The sequence below is a fragment of the Anopheles funestus genome, chromosome 2RL, assembly GCF_943734845.2.
Source record: "Anopheles funestus chromosome 2RL, idAnoFuneDA-416_04, whole genome shotgun sequence".
NCBI classification, from domain to species: domain Eukaryota; kingdom Metazoa; phylum Arthropoda; class Insecta; order Diptera; family Culicidae; genus Anopheles; species Anopheles funestus.
In genome coordinates this window covers 98,195,791-98,214,578 of record NC_064598.1, presented here as the reverse complement: position 1 = coordinate 98,214,578, position 18,788 = coordinate 98,195,791, and the positions used below count along the sequence as shown (strand labels likewise).

At 43.4% G+C, this 18,788-nt stretch overlaps 2 protein-coding genes across 2 annotated transcripts; one reads left to right on the top strand and one right to left on the bottom strand.

Annotated features, from left to right (window-relative positions):
- Positions 1–236: 236 nt before the first annotated feature.
- On the top strand, positions 237–17,312 carry LOC125763500 (guanine nucleotide-binding protein subunit alpha homolog). Its single transcript, XM_049426757.1, has 6 exons — positions 237–714; positions 6,870–7,008; positions 7,078–7,286; positions 13,269–13,400; positions 13,461–13,600; positions 13,669–17,312. Exons 1-6 carry the CDS (start codon positions 529–531, stop codon positions 14,024–14,026), a joined length of 1,164 nt encoding a protein of 387 aa, XP_049282714.1. The 5' UTR covers positions 237–528; the 3' UTR covers positions 14,027–17,312.
- LOC125763582 (methyltransferase N6AMT1) lies at positions 16,890–18,726 on the bottom strand. Its single transcript, XM_049426912.1, has one exon. It carries the CDS (start codon positions 18,423–18,425, stop codon positions 17,751–17,753), a length of 675 nt encoding a protein of 224 aa, XP_049282869.1. The 5' UTR covers positions 18,426–18,726; the 3' UTR covers positions 16,890–17,750.
- Positions 18,727–18,788: the final 62 nt, after the last annotated feature.

The following is an 18,788-nucleotide window of genomic DNA, read 5'->3' as shown; positions in this document are numbered from 1 at the left end:
AATCGATTTCTGCATTGAGCAAACTCTTCCAAAAAATTATTTTATATCGAAAGGTCTTTCTTTTAATTTTGCATTTCGTTTTGTATCGAAAATTCCATTTAAAATCTTATACTATTCAAATGCTGCAAAACAAAACTAAACCCATCCAAAACGAATACGACGCATGCACAGCAAATCTGCCCAGTGTGTTGATGCGATGTTTTGTGCCGACCGGTCGGAACCGTCGTTCCCGTGCAGCCGCGGCCCATCACTAGTTTGCATCGTTCGCTCACGGGAGTTGGGTGCGTCGTCTTCACGTTCCGCCATTTTTTCGCGAAAAATACGTGTTTTCCGGCATTTTCCCCATCGAAGCGGGTGCGTGACCAGGCCCGGCACAAAGTGACACATTTTCCGGCACCTGGCAGGTGGATTTGCGTGGTGGAACGATGTGAAAAGTGGTGTTTCGGGAAAAGTGCGTGCGTCACACCGCAGGCTTTGTTCGAATGAGCGAGTGTGCGTGTATCTGTGTGTGCGTGATGCGATTTAAAGATGGCGGCATCGAATAACAGGCGGAGAGAAAGCACTTTATCAAAATTATCATGCACGCGGTGTTGCGGCGATCTGTTCGGGTATTTGCTAAGGCTCCGTGTCAGCCCGGAAGAGCTGGAGCAGCGCTATAAATCGCGCGAAATCGACAAATTTCTCGAGAAAGATAAACATGCGTTCCGGCGACAGGTACGAACGAGCGCGTCGACGTGATGTTGGTGTGGTGTGGGTGGGAACGGGAAGGGTGTGTTGTGCGTGTGTGTCTATGGAGGAAGTGGTTCAAGGGGAACGGAGTTGGGAAGGATGGTGTGGTGCGGTATTGTTTGTTTGCTCCTTGAAATTTTCCTCACCGGTGTTCTAATCAACCTTCATCCTCCACCGGAGGGTGGGCGATTAATTTATTGCTCAGGTTGGAATGTTTTCATGGTGGTGCATGCGAAAAAAAGGAAAGAAATGCTACACTATTCGATCTGAAAAGTGGATAGAAAATGATCATTCCTGTGATTGGTGCGCCATACAAATCAGCTGATTGATGCATAATGTTGTTTTTGTTGTGCAACCGTGATGGAAATGAGCGTGATGATGATTGTTCTGCTATGCGTTTCTTTGGAAGAAAAAAAATATCATACAACGTGGCCAGTGTGTAATGATTGTTTTGACGTAGTGATTCACACCGTAGGATGACGTTTCACCCGTTAACGAATATCCGTGTTTGACGAAAATGCATGCTTTCTGGTGTAATCTAGTCATCCGATCAAAGATGACAGCGTGATCGAATGCTGCGTGATACCGAGAGTACGATGAAACGTGAATATTGCTGTTTTTTTGTGTGTGGATAACACATCGAAGTGTGGGTTCCTGGAGGCTAAAAGCGTCACCGTCAAACAGAAATGCCAACATTTTTTTTGCAATGGATCGGCCGTGTTTGTGTGTATGTGGGAGGCCTTCAACTCCTACCCAGCAAATGATTCAACCTCACCATATCACACACCGTTGCTAATTTCAACCATTCTGCTAAGCACCCCTAACCAGGCTCCAACACAGGCACAAACACACAGTAGGCGTATGCAAAAAAGGGCAACACCAACCTCAACCCCGAATGTCGTCGCGGTGTGTTGAATGTTTTTATTACAACCAAAAGCAAAACGTTGGAGGGCGAACACTCACACACAAACAGAGAGCATGGTCCCGTCCCGAGGGTCGTTTACAAATATTCACCACACCCCTAACGAATGTGCCTTTTTGGGGAACGCACAGGGTAATCTACACGCCAAAGGATGCAACAGAAAACGGCCATCGAGCCAGGAAGAAGCAATCGAAAATTCCCAACGTGCCATACCGAAACGATCGATTATTGGAAAGGAAAAGGAAGAAAATGTTTATTCCTCTTTTTTTTGTTGCTTTCGATACACACACACACGCTAAGTTTGATTATTTTTATAATTTCATGCTCTCCGGCTAGTGGCATCTGGGGTGGGAAATTAAATTGTACTCCTGCCCTCGGAAACGAAACAGAACACACAGCAAAGGACAGCATCAAGATCGGTCTTCCTGTGGACACACATACCGAGAATCGGGGTTGTGTTGATAAACAAACCAGCGCCCCAAAAGCATGTGGACATGATGGGGTGCGGTTCGAGCTGTATTTGATACCGAGCAGCAAATATAACAAAAAAAATGCAGGATGATCACGATGCTGGCCCGTCTCATGCGTGTGTGTGTATCGAATGAATATTTGTCCCCGGGAGTGGTCAGCTTACTATTTTTAAACCCGCGGGGAATGTGATGGGATTTGGTTTCTTCAAACGAACCATTCCATACGACGATCGTTGTATTTGTAGGAAGGTATTGTACTAGAAAGCAATTTAAAGTACAATTTGGGACCAGATTGCCATTTTACCTTCGCAAAATTCCGATCACCTGAATGGAAAAGCTTCCATCACATGTTCCACCACCCGAGGATAGGAGATCTAGCACTGAAGATGAAACAATGAGAAACATTCCGCACATCTTTATGCTCTCGCATCATATCTCGATCGTTGCGATCGAGTTTCGTGCCTCGAAACGACCTTGCCCCATCGCTACCTTTCTTTTTTTATCCACCCGTCTTGTTTCCTCTTCCTCCACGTTACACCCTTCGCTGCCCTTTTCGCCTACTTTTCGACGAGTATTTCCGTTTTGTTGCGGTCAACTTTCGCCGCGCTCACCAAACCACAACGAACCGTCACTCTATCCGGGAGATTTGTGTCGGTTGTGTGTGTGTTTTTTTTCTGCTACATTCCCACCTGGTATGCTTTCTCTGTCGCGCCCGTCCACCACCCCTCCAAGGGTTGGCAGAAACATGTTTGTCCGTTTTGTTGTTTTCGTTGTTTAACGGAAACTGCTTCGTGACGTGACAGCAGTGCAAGATCCACCACGGTTCGATCGTACATATATGTTTTTCCAAGAACTTGTCTACGTCGCCATGTGGGATGGATTATTACCGTAGGGGTTGTGCGTCAAAAATTAACACACTGAACGTATTAACCGTACATACATTAATATCTTCCATTTCTCCCATTTGGTTTGGGAAAACATTGTCTCAAGAAAATGGTAAAATAATCAATATGAAGTGTAAAGTAACCGTTGTTTGCATACGAACATCCTGCATCCGGCTTTTTTTTTGGGAGCAAAAGAAAAATGTATCTGGTCGACGGGAAATGATTTTGTGCTGTTTTCGTATCTCTTCTCGTTGTACGCAACGATCGTCATCAGCATTTTTATTTTGGTCGATTGTTCGAGATTTTAATTTTGTAGCTTCCCGTAAACTCATGTTATTTTCCTGTCATGTTGAAATTATTCATACGTTGAAGTACTGATCGCAGCTTGTTTAAACAATTTGAACTGAAAAGGGATTTCAATGTGGCGTTTTTGGTATTGACAAAAGTTTTGAGCAACAAATCCTTCAATATGATACTTTTAGTCGTTAATCCAACGATCCTTCTCTTCTAAAGCAAATTTAAATCGAGCAATGAAATGATGCGATCATCTCATTTTTTTCTAAATGTATCTCCCGGATGCTGGTCGACATTTAATGATCATCGAAACGGCACAAAATCCTCGAATGAGGTCGATTACATATTTCCTTATCAACCACCAAAAACAAAACAAAGGTCACCAATCTGAGAAAGATTTCAAATAGCTTTGAAGCATAATCAAAATCTCATCCCGTGTAAAAAAAAACACTGCTCGATGATTCTTCCGAAGTATTTAAATAAAACCAAACATTTTCAAAACTGGAACGCACAGTCAGGAGGGGAAAAGAAGCGTGAACGAACTGTTTGACATTGACCCATGGTAACGAAAGGTGTCAGCACTCTCGCAATGCCTTTTCGTGCGCTGAAGATCGAATCCAGAGTCGAATCGCTGACAACCTCTCTATTGCAAGACTGCGCAGAACATACGAATGGCGAAAGCGAACAAACACTTGTCCGATGTGTGGTTGCGCCCACTATCGGAAACTTGTAAACAATGTTAATTGGACAAATGAATTACACATTGGCGCGCGCAATTGTCAGATGGGCCGTTTGCGCACGCTGTGTTGATTCGATTGAGCCCGTTGCGTGGAGAACACTTCTGAACCGGAAAGGGAAAGTATTGGACCGAGAAGAGCAACGGCGTCGATTCAAAACAGCTATCGGGTTAGATGCATTTGTCACATGGATGATGTGTTCGTCGCTGGAAATGAAACAGTTAACCGACCAAAGAAGAGCATAAGAAAGAAAGAGATCGATTATCATTCAATGGTTGGTGATTGTTTCTTTTTTATTGTCCTTTGTCTGGTTCCGATATGAAACAGTGGCAGAGGAAATTGAATTTCCCGTCGACATGATATTTGATGCTGGATTATAATGCGCTCTCACTCGCGATCATAATTTTTTTTAGGTTTTTCGTTCCGGGAAGCAGAGAAAGCGATTAGCACCAATGCTGAAGGTCACCGTTGTACCGACACTCTACGCCGTGAGGACAATTTTTGATTTATTGCTATCGATTCATCCGCAATCGGATGTGATGGAGGGCGCGTGCCACGACGATCGTCTCGTATCGTCACGATCCACCACATCGATTGTTGTCTCGCGGGCAGTATCGCGCCTGTTGCGCTAAAAAAGCGCTACTTGTTGTGACTGCTGTGACCCAGAAAAGAGACACCCTTTGGCACCAATCCGACGACGTCGACGACATCTCGTGATCGCGGAAAGACAAACACACACACTCACACGGAGATCAATCGAGAGAGATTCCCAACGTTCTCGGCGTGCGTGCATCTTGAAGCGCCACGACTACGCAGTCCGCCGATTTGCCGTCGACGAGATGATGAGCAATGCGTTTATTCCTCTCGTCGGCATCTTTTCCTTTGCCCGGAGGAATGCATCTCGCTGGTGCGCTAAGTTGGGCCACAATGTTGAGGGACCGGCAAGAGGCAAGAGCGAGAATGTCTATCGTGGCATCGTGTACAGCGTTTAGCGAAAATATTTATGTTTTGTTTCCACCTTTTGCCTACTGCTGATTGTCATCGTTGTAGCTGTTGCTACTGTGACTCTCTTGCTGCAGCATCTCAGCTTTCTGCACGCCGGAAAGCGGTTTGTTTGATTTTGTTTTTACTTTGCTACAAGAGAATTCAGAGTTGCTCATCCTTTTTTCTTTCCTCGTCAAGTGCGAAGTGCATCGGAGTGCAACAAAACACGGTACATCATACCCCCGAGCGGTGTATGTTTGCTTTCCTTCTGAAAGGTTTGTTTACTAGAAAGGTCGCTCAAAAAAAGCGTAGTAGAACGCTACGGGCGGCCGCAGTCACGGTGGCGTCTAGTTGATGCGATCCGTTGTTTACTGAGGTCGATTTAAACATTTCGAATGATAAGCCCTCCATCAAGATGCTGTAGTAAATTTCTCTCCAGTGGGGGGTATAATGCTTGATTGTGGTTCCTTATATGTTTTCTCGCGCTATTCCTTTTTATAGCAAAAAGAATGCATATAATGTACAGAAAAAAAACGAAGAAGATTGAGGCGGCAAGCAGGATGATCAATGAGGAGGTGCTAATGGACCGTTTCACGATCATGTCTAGGAGGGCTTCGGTGATAGCGGTAAAGACGAACCGTACTCTCCACCGGCAGCCAAAAGTGGGTTAACGAAGGCCATCATCGCGTCGCGCGGGATATGTTGCCCAGCATAAAAGCATTCTTGTAGCATATTTTTGTTTTTAGCTCAAACAGTCCCACTCTCCACAGTCCCAGTCTCCTCGTCTCCACGAGCGGGAAGCATCACTTTCACTTAGTCTCAGCGCTAGGGCACGATGGAACAAATATTCCAACCCTAACAAGATCGCAAGTCAAGATAGATCACCTTTAACTGTAACCACACGATTGCGAGTAGGGTGTAAAAGTGATAAAAGCTTCAATTTAAATGTGGCGACGGTCCTGCGGATCGTCGTACAAGGCGCGTCTCATTAGAGGGTGCCCCGTTTTCCAGCGTTGCCCTCGCACGAGCAACGCTTTCCTAACGGAATCGGCGAAATGGTCAGATTTATGGTGCAACAATCTGTTGCGGCTGCTGCTGCTGCCGCTGCATCGAATTGCAGCTAATTGAAAAATCTGATTACCCTTTCGCATGCGCGTAGTAACGCTGGACGTTAAATTGAATTACGGCACGTGTGATGGTTGCGCTGGCTAATTCGTTCAACGCTCCAATCAATTCACCTTTGGGGGTGTAAAATAAGTTGGTCAAACCATGGCAAATCGTAGTCTCATTTGTAAGATCCCGAAAACCTGCTACACCAATGTAGAGGTGTGAGAATTATTTAGATTTAAATTGTACATATGCAAAATTGAATGAAATACAGGTAACAGGGTGCTTACAGATGCTTGAAAGACACCGAAACCGTCGTACCTGTCAAGGCATATGAGAGCCCTTAAACCTTTTCCACCGGCGGAAGGATTGATTTACACCCTTTACCTTGTACCTGGGACGTGTTATAATCCGTATACGAAACTTATCGCTTTCCGTCATAAAGTCGGTGTCAGCTCTTTATCGTTTACGTAATAATGTGCGATAGATGTGTGACGTAGCATCCTTTTACAGGTATCCTTCACCCGTTTTTACTCTTTCTAAACCCCTGTTTGGAATGACATTTGTGAGAAACGTAATAGAAATTTATGAGCTACAAACAAGCACCATTCCTGCCTTCTTTTACCTCTATCGATGGGAACAGAGTATATTTTTCGTTGCTCGTTTAGCAATGGAATTATGAATATTTTATAAGCTTTAAAATTATCTTATTTTCCACATTCCTTCCGTTCACCCTCCCTAGGTCAAGTTACTGTTGTTGGGCGCAGGCGAATCTGGTAAATCGACGTTTCTCAAGCAGATGCGAATCATCCACGGGATCAACTTTGAACCCGAACTAATTAGAGAATACCAACATGTGATCTACCAAAACATAGTCAAAGGTAAAAGCCGCTAGTTACGTTTGAAGTGAATATTATTTCTATTAAATCTTTCCAATCATTATCCCGCAGGCATGCAAGTGTTGTGTGACGCTAGAGATAAGCTAGATATACCCTGGGAGCACCCGACATCGCAGCTGGCCGCGAATGAAGCGATCATGTTTCACAGCGGCTGCCTGCTGGACGCAGAACAGTTCCACCAGTACGTTCCGATCATTAACATCCTGTGGACGGATGGCGCCATCCGGAAGGCGTACGATCGGCGAAGGGAGTTCCAAATTGTAAGTAGCACGAACGTAACGTCCTTATACTCCGGACCGCAAAGAATTTCGATACAAAGAGGAAAGTCACGTACGGTATTGTGAGTCGATCGATTAAACGGATAATTACTGCCTGTGAATATCTGCCCTTGTGAAATGTGTGAGTGTACGGTAGTGTTGTTTGGTTTGACGATGGTCAACATGTATTGTGATTCATGTATGATCGTCACATCTACGGTGAAGGAAAACAGAGCATCATATGTTTGCAGTGCGCGTGTGTGTTGTTGCTAAAACTACTTCATAGATTTAAACGACAACACCCAACATATGACTGTTGTGACACATGGGGAAAACACATTGTTTTCAATCTGACCCAACCGGAGGATCAACGTTGGGCGATGGTTCCGAAGCCGCCGAAGAAGACGTATGGTGCGCGTCCTTTCCAGTCACGTACGAAAACGATGACGATGACGATGAACACAACGATGATCTTTGCTGTGCAAAACAGTTCGACCGACCGACCGACCGACCCGAAATGGGATGTATTGGGGATTATCCATCCACATTAGGCTAACATTTCAATCGCTATTTTAGTTCGACCCACTGTCCTAGAGTAGGTACCTACCCGTCTTCGCGAAGATGAAGCAATTTCGCGAAAACGGCAAAGGTTAAGCAGTTGTTAAAATGACATTTTATTAGCGGTGTCCAATTTTATGGCCCCCCGTATTCCTAACGGAACGCGTAACGAAGGTCGTGCAAACGCGTCTACGTGTACGGTACAGTCGTCTCTGGGAGAAGGACGTGAATCGACACCAGTAATTATAACGATGCGGAATTAACTACAACACACTAAGTCGACGGGAATTAGCTACTACACAGCCATCACAGTATCAGATGACCAGGGAGAAAGATAGAGAGAGAGATAGAAATAGATAGAGAGAGAGACAGAGAGATAATCTGCACGCGGCACATCCGTGCGTTTGCATGCATGATTAGTATCAACACATCAAACCTTCGGCAGTTGCGAGGAGTCCCTAGTCACTCGATCGTTCGCAGCTTCGTTTATCGATAGCTAGACAGAGCTATAGAGCAGTAAAGAATCGTAAAGCTTATTTCCCACGTAAACCTGTTGCCTTCGGATGGAAACCGAATGGTTGAAGTATGGAGTAGCTTATTAATTTGCGTTAAATCACCATCCCAACCGGGGAGGGAACCATGTGGCCAAATATTTGGCATCATTTCTCTTGGATCAATTCCAAACAAACGACCAGCTGCTGATCGTCAGCACCAACAATTCGCGAATCATCTTTATGGAGCGCTTTTCTTCTGCTGGTTGATTCGAACCAGCTGGCCCAAAACCTGACCGGTTGGCATGTTGTTGTTTAGGAACCGGTCGAACGCATTTCGATGTGGTTCGAGTAGCAGAAGCAACTTCCCTACACGCTGCCCCTGTGAATGGAGGTGGAGGTGCATCGACTTTCTTTTGCTTGTTGCAAGACCTACCGTAAAGCATTCCGCGCATGTGATTCCCATAACTCACATGATTATGTTTGTTTTTTTGTTTCTTCGCTACACGCAGCTGCCTTGATCGTGAAACGGTCGCTTCCTCGAACAATGTCTTCTTCGGGGAATAGGATTTTTTTTTGTTCGAATCCCGCACGGCTTCGATAAGCAAGATGATGATGATGATGGAGAAACACTCGCCGAATGGGCCTTGACCTAGAAAGCGGTTATTTTTTTCCTGCTTTTCCGAGTCGGGAATAAAATCCGCCTTTCAGCTGCCTTTGAAACAACGACTGGCCCTGTGGCCAAATAGACCGACGAGTTGCTTCTCGATTGAGGTTGATTATTTGAAAGTGAAGCGGTTGTGCGAGAGTGCGAAAACTGGTCAACTCTTTCGCCAGGTGATTTATGTGACGAATGATTTCCTTTTGAATGTGCCTTTTTGCGTACGTGGAGAGGTTTGAAATAATCTTTCAGCACACTGGACGTACCGCGGCTCGTCCGCAAATCAAATCGTATGCGATATTGCAACAATATTTACAACCGGTGTTGTTATCGTCTCTGTTTATGTTGCAGTTCGTGTATGCAAAAAGGAGAAAAAATGGCAAACAGAAAGGGCTCTCTGCAGTTCCGCATTTCTCCTTTTCCTTTGCGCGCATCGTACGAACTGCGATAAATAAATAAATAGTCTCGATTGAAGCGCACTAATTAAATGAAAATTGTGCGCACACATTTGCCACCATTTGCTGCTAACCATCGCGTCCCATTCGGATGCATCCGTGCATCGTAGGGACGAGGTCAGGTGATCTGAGGCAAGATCTGGTTTTTCTCGATCGATCGATCAGCCTTCGTCAAACCATAGACGGCGAATCGAATTGCCCGCAGCAGCGTCGGGAAGGCGAAGAGGTGGTACAAATGCGCAATGTATCACAAACACTGCATTTGCACACATTATAAGCCACTAGTGGATGCTGTGTCATTGCAATTGACTATTGGAATGGATGGATGCAATTCCGCCATCGACGCACGGCGCGTTTTTAACTGCGTAATCTTTACTGTTCACAATGCTCTGCTAAGCATTCGTTTAGCAATCATAATCCGGCCATGCTAAAGGATGCAATTTTAATTTGAAAATTCACAACGATCGTTTGCTTACTTTAAAGTCCGAGAGAAACCAATCACAATTTAAAATAAACCAACGAGACATTCTCACGCTCGTCTGGGGACAACTGTTCAATGATGTTTTAACCCGTTGGAAAATGATAAACACATACACCCCTCGTCACTTTGGATTAATCCTAGCTTGGCGTTATGGTACGATATGCCAGCAGCAAAGCAAAATAAACAACAAAACCGGTGGTTCTTGCAAATAAATGCGAACATTTATTTAGCATGAAGTGTCGACATCTGGTTGTACACCAGGCCGGTGTATTTCTTGGTCTTGCTCGCGATCCGACATCGTGAAAGGCTGCCTCGGACGCTAATAACAGACCTGAACCGTGGAGCCGTGGGTGAGTGGAAAACGCGTGGTATTGATATCGTGTCCCATTTCCGTAAGGTACAATCGATCGCAAAACGGTACAGAAAGCTCCCATTAACGGATTATTCGCGTCCGCAATGTAATGCGTGTATTTAATTTCAATTTTAATTAAATTTATGACAATCACATCATACTGGCTCACGACAGTCAGCCGCCGCAGGGCGGTAAGGACGATGATGGAGACACCAACGAGGTATACATACTTTCGCAAGGTCCTCGGAATGTATGAATGAATGCGAGACACGAGAAGCCGTGTGCCGAGGATTAAGATTTTATGTAACTTGTCGATCTCGAGCAGCATGCTGGTGGTGGTGATGTTGGTGGTCGTCAGACCTACCTCGAAAGGCGCGAAAGGGAACGTCAAATTGGCGCATGAAGTTTGTAAAGGAACAAAACGCCAATGCCTTATGACGAGCGCCGTATGTTGATGGTAATAAACCACCACGCGAAAGCAAGCGGGGTCTATTGCATGGATCTGCGAGAGACAGCTGGCTTGGAGGAGGTGGGTTTTTCGCCTCCACGCATTTCAAACGCCGGCTGGCGTGAACCATATCGGAATGGCAAAGTAACACACTACTGGGCAAACATTCTGCAACGTTAGTGGCGGGACGCGATAGAAAATGCAGCTTAAAAGTTGTGTGGCGTATTGCGTGGTCACATATGGTGCAACAGTTAGACCCGCACTAATCTTTGGAGACTGACTGGTGTATGTGTGTGTGTATGCGTGTGGGAGAACAAGAATCCGGGAGATTGATGTTAGTGGCAATTACACCCGCCAGTAATAGGTTTCTTACACCGCTTCTTCTCACCTTCTCGGGGTTGACTCGGGGAGAGGCCTAAGCGCATTATTGCCGGTTTAAAGCCTATACGTCCCAACGACTTGACTGATGAGAGCTAAACGGCGTATAAATTGACTGTTTAGTGGAACTAGTTTCATTAGCAAACGATGCAGCAGCGAAACAGGTGGGCATATCTTGAACGGATCGGTAAATGGAACTGTGGGGTATGAGTTTGTGTGATGGATTATTTAAAAAAATGCGCGTCTTACGCGTTCTCTAATGGTGGTATGGATTGTTGATTAAAATTGTTTATGGAGGCAGAACATACGATACCGAACTTGTCGTACTTAACCATGCCATTCCAAGACGTCGGTTGGGTTTTGTGCTAGATCTACAACATAATATCAAATCTAATCGGTTTGTTTGAATTTTTTTGATTGATAATATCATTTCTAAAATTTTCATTATTTAATGCTCTAAGTAAATGAAGATTTGAAATGGAATGTGATAGTAGTAGTGATAGTAGTAATCATGGCTTATTTTGGAGAACATGGTGGAAAAGCTGAGAGCTTAGCATATGTGTTACCTATATGCATCTTCTTCAAATGCTGCAAAATTGCAACAGTTGTATTGATGGGGCATGTTTGAAGTGTGCTTCAATTGTCTCGTCCTCAATTTGTTTTCCGTTATTCGAACCATTCGATACTTGCGAGTTAAAATTTCAAGTTTTGCTAAGCACTTCCTGTACGTTTGATTTGGCAAAGTGTACTCCCCAAGTGTAATAGGTCCCGAGGGCTTTTTATGTCAGATCTCCGTAAGAGTGAAGATTGGCTCTTTGCCAAAACTATGCACAAACTTGTTTGAAGCCCAAGAAATCTTCTTCTTCTTGGCTTAACGACCTTACAGGTCACGCCGGCCATTTCTGGCTTACTAGACTTATTTTACCACGTAGCCGGATAGTCAGTCCTTGCTACGGGGGAACGGTCCGGATGGGATTTGAACCCGGTCCGGCCGTGTGGACTGGCGCCGTTTATCACATGCACCACCGGACCGCCCCAAGAAATATATCAATTAATAAAGTATAGTGTAGCTAAATAAGCGAAATATTTTATAGCTTCCACAATTTTTATAGCTTGCGTCGGTGAATACAATTAACTTTACTTGACAGAACAAAGCTTATTAACTTTTGTGGAGTCATCTGGACTGTGGTAAAAATGAAGCAAAACGAGAACTGGGAAACGGTTTTCACTATTTCAATTATCCTTTCCCTCCTGTGGTATGCAAATTCGAGCTACCACAAAAAAGGTCCGTGTGCGGGAGGTGTCTCGAAAAGTGATCCAGATTATCGGTTTAATAAAAGGGCACCAAACGGTTCCAGCACACGCACGCTCGCACACACACATGCAAAGAGAAACCCTCACGGTTTAGTAGAAACCGCAACGGCACGAACCCATTGCAAACCTACTCCCCCCGGCACGAAACGAGACACTATCGAAGGCGAGAGTGTTATTCAAATTATAATATTTCCGATGCCTTTCTATCGATAAGGGACAGAAGAGTTGTTTGGTGGGTGACGACGGTACGTACTCGCCTTGGTTCTCTGGTGGGAAGGGACTTACAGGGGAGGGTAGTTGGAAGTTCGGATCAAGAAACAAGTACACACAAACCCGTACACTAGACAGTGGTCTTTTGCGTGGAACACATGGCAAGGGACAAACGGGTTGGGTGAGAGATGGCCCTCTTGCGCGATATGTTGCTCTCCTGAATGTAGGGCAATGTTCTTGGCAGGCAGTGCAGATTGTTTGCATAAGATTAGCCTCCACCGTGGATCCATGTGACGGACCGGTATCGATGGACGGGGCGCGTCGACGGTGAACGGAGTTCATTATACGATTGGTCGCTGTCGGTGAAAACGGAAAGCGATCGAACGAACCGTCGCACTGCCGGTTGCCCTCACGACCCGTCCTTAATTGGGCGATTATATTTGCGTTAAGCTATTGAAACACTCACCGTACGGAGCGAGATGGCAGTAGTTATAGTATTACGATCGATTGACATGCGCCAGGATATTACGTTGCTAGCATTCCTCGTACTTGTAGATATGTACTATATTCGTCGTTAAAATATTACGATGAAGGCAGTTTTAATTGCGTTCTTTCTTGTCTTCCCTTCATTTTTTAGAGTGATTCTGTTAGTTATTTCCTAGATGAATTAGACCGAATATCGAGGTTAGATTACAAACCCACCCATCGTGATATTTTGCACTGTCGCAAAGCAACTAAAGGTGTATTTGAGTTTACGATAAGGATACAGGTAAGTAGAAAGCACTTTAGAATGTTTTTGAGAAATAATTAAATTCCCTTCCGTTTTTAGAACATTCCATTTGTGTTCGTTGACGTCGGAGGACAAAGGACACAGCGCCAAAAATGGACCAAATGTTTCGACTGCTCCGTCACGTCGATTCTGTTTCTCGTATCGACCTCCGAGTTCGATCAGGTGTTAGCAGAGGATAGGTCAGTAGCAATTCGACGCGACCCCATCATGTCACCGTCCTTCCAACAACTCTTGTTTGTCATTGTAGGAAAACGAATCGTTTGGAAGAATCACGCAACATATTCGATACGATCGTGAACAATACCACGTTCCAGGGTATTTCGATCATACTGTTCCTCAACAAGACGGACCTCCTGCAGCAGAAGGTGAAAAACCCGGAGACGGACATCCGCTGGTACTATCCGCAGTTCACCGGCAATCCACACTCGATCCTGGACGTACAGAACTTCATCCTGCAGATGTTTATGAATGTGCGGAAAAACACCAAAACGCCCATCTATCACCACTTCACTAATGCGGTAGACACGCAAAACATTCAGGTCGTGTTTAGCTCCGTGAAGGACACTATCCTACACCGCAATCTGTCCGCGCTAATGCTGCAGTAGTAGTGTAGCGGTTCCCGTACTGTATGAGGGTTATTTTTTCTTTTTTCTTTGTTTTACTTCTCTGTTTTTTTTTGTTTTCGTTTCACCACTGTTTGCCATAAGAACAAAAAAGAAACGTACGTGGTCCTGTCGATTGGACAGTAGATGAAGAAGCTCTATTGTTAAGCGAAAAAGGAATTGTAAATAGATGATGATGTGAGCGCGTGCACATATGTATTTGTGTGTGGTGCGCGTTGGGTTTGTTCGTTTAGCTCGTTGTTCTGTTGGGGTGGGTGCCAACTTGGTGCCACCTTGCCCTATTTCTTTCCGCTCGATCGTTCCCAACGTATCTCCTAGCATCGAGAGATATGATCACACATAAGCTCTTTTGTTTCGTGTCGGATCACGTCCCCAATTGTCTCGACTTTTGAACGGTGAAAACAGGCAAAGGTGAAAGAATGGTTTGGAATGTTATAATTTAATTAAAATGATGAATTCAAATTTCAACTATCAACGTTACTCATTTACACGCCAACTATACTGCCCGCTGATCCTTTTTGGAAACGTTATATGAAGGAACATTTCGGTAGTAATATAAAGGACACATTGTAAACTTTCTCAAACGTGCGAATGTTTTTGTTTTCGCGTTAGAATTGTTCACCAAAATCATAAAACTGCTCTCTACAAAACGTCCAATTGCATGCCCTACGGAAGTGGGTGCAATGTGTTGTATACATCAAAGAATCTCTACTTTGCACTGACAACTATTTTAATTCTTTCACAACAACCAACACCGAGAGGGATGGAGGAGAAAAAACTTCTCATTGAACAACAAAACGTCCGATCAATAGGGATGACAAACAGACAAACCTGCAGAAAACAAAACAAAAAACGGATGCACAATTTACACCAAAAACCAAAAACTAATTTTAATCTTAAAACCATGTTCATAATACAACACCTATATGCGGTTAGGGCAGTTGGTTTATTTGTGCTGGTAGCACGATAAGGGAAGGACAATGATTAATCGAACAAAGTTAATGTGGCAGGTGGAGTAAGAAAATACAGTACTGCAAAACAAATCACGGGACGATGAGCTTTCACTGTGGGTAGACTTGCGTGGGAAAATCGTACCATCGGTGTGTGACTGCTTGGCAGTGGAATGTTGTTTGAATTCGGGAAACTTAGTGACACAGTACAATGCACCTAACGATTGCTGCTTAATCAACTGAAACCTTTTCCTGTGTACTGCTCGTATTAGTCATACATTATTGCCATATCGCGTCGAGAACTTAGACGAGCGAATATTTCGCGTTTTATAGTGTGTTTAAAACAATTTGTCGCTATTTTACTGTTATTTGGTATACTTTTGTTTTTCGCCGTATAGAAAAAAAACTGTCACATCAAATGTGCCATAAGAGCGCGTGTGTTTATCGGCACGGACATTGATTTCTTTATCCCGAATTCTGACAAACAGTTTCCAACCGTTGTCTTCTATTGGGGAAAAAGCTGAAAAGCTCAATATAGAGAAGGCAACAGTAATGGCTAGATAATTTCCCCCGATGCGCGAGTTCTGCTCAATCTTTTTTCTCTTGCTCACTTCCCGTGTGTGGTACATTTTGAAGAAAGACAAATCATTAGATTGTAGCTAGAGCGAATGTAAAAGATAATATAGCGCCTAACGACGATCGCTCATGCTAACGCGTTCCGTTGCGTATGGCGCGAAGGTACCGATGGAGCGGTTGTTTATCGTCGGTATGCCTTTTGTAAATAGGACATTTCTCAACACATTATGCTGGCTCATCATCACAGATTTTGTAAGACATAAACGGCGGTGTGCACATTCTTTCTTAAGCATTTAATCACCAAATCAATGGAACGGAATGAATGTGTGTGCCATGAAGCAGAGTAGTAAGTGGGGATATTAATCGCAATACACAAATGGTCACTCACACGCTGAGGATTGATAGTACAGGTTGGAAACACAAATGATCTATAAAATATTGAAGTAAGTTACAATCAGCTAGTTTCTTTGAGGTTTTTTTTTAACAGCCAGCAATCTCTTACAATATTATAATCGCAACAGTGAATACATACGGATGCACAAAACTATCTACCGAGCAGCATTAATAAGCAGCATTCCTTGATCGTAAGCGTAGGAAAAAAAAGAAAACCAAACGAACCAATCTGTAAGCGGTAGATCAACAACGATTAGAATAGGATCAAACACGGCTGACCGAAAGATAGGACAGCACATGCACAATAGGCAGAAAGGGCAAACACAGCAAAAGACTTACGAACGTATTCTACAAGTGGGAAACGTGTAATACACCACCTGTTCCTGTTTTTTGCAGGGAGAAGAGTGTGCCCTTTTTGGCAATTGAAGTTCGGATCTTTTACACATGCGATACACCGTGTAAGGTGCGAAACTTTTAAATGAAACATACACTACACGAACAACGGATTTTGGGAACCGATTTTTGGGGAGCAATAGGCTCCGGTCCATTTTTTTATGCTGATATCATAGCACAATGTTTTTGTGCGTGTGTGAGTGTGGGTTCTGCTTCAACGTTGTTTTGATACAAATCGCTTTTGCGAACATTTTGTCGTTGTAGTCGTGGTGGGTACAGACACAAACTCGTGTTCAATATTAAAAAGGCATTTGATCCTGTTCGAAACCCCACCAACTGAATAACTCCAAATGCTTAGACGGCCTTGTGTAGGTAGTATTTATGTGGTGTTTTTTTGTTTTTAATTACGAATTATTATTATAGTTACTATGGTTTATCTTGACCATTACCCACCCGCATCCCCTTCGCATCTTCCTTTCTACCTCTTTGTCTTACTGTCTGCAATTCTTCTTTTTTTGGCAACATATGTATGAATATGTATGTATTTGTATGTATAATGTATAAGCATATTGAAACAAAAAAAATGCATATAAGTTGTTGTTCGATGTTACTTTATGGAGATTTTATTTGTATATTGGAATTGGTAGTCGCTGCCAATGGAAGGAAGAATAGAAAGGGAAAAGCCAGAATAGTGCGCAATTTTGTATTATTTTTCATTCTGTACACGAACATTAAGTCCAGCGGCTCTAGTATAATAAGTGCGGGAGTATTAGGAAGGTTTATAACATAACCAGCAACAAGAAAAATAATGATGTGAGTGTTTAAAGGTGGGTAATTAGGCTGGGGAAATTACGCATCACAAAACGTACACGCACACATAAGTTATACGGTCATATATACAACATTTGTTCGATGGCAAAACGATTGAATTAAATATAATAAAAGAAAAGCATCAATGAAGGCTAATACGCGTAGAAAAATGGGTGCAGTGTGTTATGATTTGTTTTTGCATCTCCTGTTTTTATTGCATTTAGTTAAAAAGTAGTGTATTTTTAACTTACGACGCCTTATTTTATTTATTGCATCAATAGACAATATGATATCTGTCGACTCTGTCTGATACAAAAGCGGTTCGATATAGATGTGATTTAAAATGAAACGAATTTCATTACTCTATTTAACTATTTTTCTTTTGGTGTGAATATTCTTTCTCATTCTTTTTTTATTTTAACAACTTATTGGCTTAGATCAGCCAGTGTCCCTATAATGATTTTAGTCTTTTATGTATCGTTTGAAAAACTCGCTTTATGTTTCGGTTTGTTAATAGCTATTTATCACATCTTTTAAAGTATCCTGTGTTTTATCATTAATCTTCTTCCTTAGACAACACAGGGTTACGCTATTTTTGCTCGTTCTATACGCAACACGTACAGGTGTTCTCCACGGATTCGTCGTTCCTTGATTATGCGTCCCCGGAACTTTGTACGTTGCAGTTGCTTCAGCACTTCTGCAGGTTTGTTCTCCTTGAGCAAAAGTAAGTAAAATATACCTTCTGGCGAAAGGAGCCGATGTAAGTCTGCTAATACGCGATCTATAACAATTCTACCATTCACTCCACCGGCCCAAGCGTGTACTAGATTCTGATCCTCGCCCGTTAAGTGAAACTGGTCGATGTGTTCTTCCAAGGAATCTACCGTCGGTTGCGTTGGAACGTACGGTGGATTGAACACGAGCAGATCTACGCATTCCGGTCGCAATCCAGCAAGTAAGTCCATATTCACAACATCCACTGATGAACCGTTTAACTGGCTTGTTTTTTGTGTCATTCGACAAGCATTTGGGTTGATATCAAATCCAATAAAGTGGCTAGTTCCCATGGGAAGATGTTTTTCCAGTGCGACTATAAGCACACCACTTCCCGGGCCAATTTCCACGCACAGTAACGGCTTGCGAGCTTTTATCACATCTAGCTCATCTTCCAGTGCATCTAGAAGCAGAAATGAATCCTCTGCAGGTTCGTAAACTGTATCGGAATCTTGTGGTTCAAATTTAAACACAGGAGTTTCCATTACTGCTGTTGCACTGAGTGTTGCTTTATTTGTTTACAAAAACACCTGCCGGCAGATGTCAAATCGAGGAGTTTTTTGGTACACAAAAATAGCATGCAAAACTTTACCGACTAGTAGATATAAATAATTATCTACCGACTAGTATTTGTTGCATTTCGTTAAAACGATTACCATTAATATGGTAGTAACATTTTTGTCAAAAATCGCCTAAATAATAGAAAATAAGCTCTGTCATCCACGTGTGCAGTCGAGCACCCTTTCGAACACGTGCTGGATTCTGTTATTCGAGCAGCACGTGCGAAACGTCAAAATTGTGTGACAGTCGAGCAGTAACGTCCGCTTCAGTGCTATTCAAACATAACG

What these genes read in the sequence shown, in the direction of transcription:
- LOC125763500 (XM_049426757.1), top strand. Translation starts at nt 529, where the DNA reads ATGGCGGCATCGAATAACAGGCGGAGAGAAAGCACTTTATCAAAATTA. An exon ending in CTACCAAAACATAGTCAAAG is followed by an intron (nt 7,009 to 7,077) that starts GTAAAAGCCGCT and finishes ATTATCCCGCAG; the next exon opens with GCATGCAAGTGTTGTGTGAC. An exon ending in GGCGAAGGGAGTTCCAAATT is followed by an intron (nt 7,287 to 13,268) that starts GTAAGTAGCACG and finishes TTCATTTTTTAG; the next exon opens with AGTGATTCTGTTAGTTATTT.
- LOC125763582 (XM_049426912.1), bottom strand. Translation starts at nt 18,425, where the DNA reads ATGGAAACTCCTGTGTTTAAATTTGAACCACAAGATTCCGATACAGTT.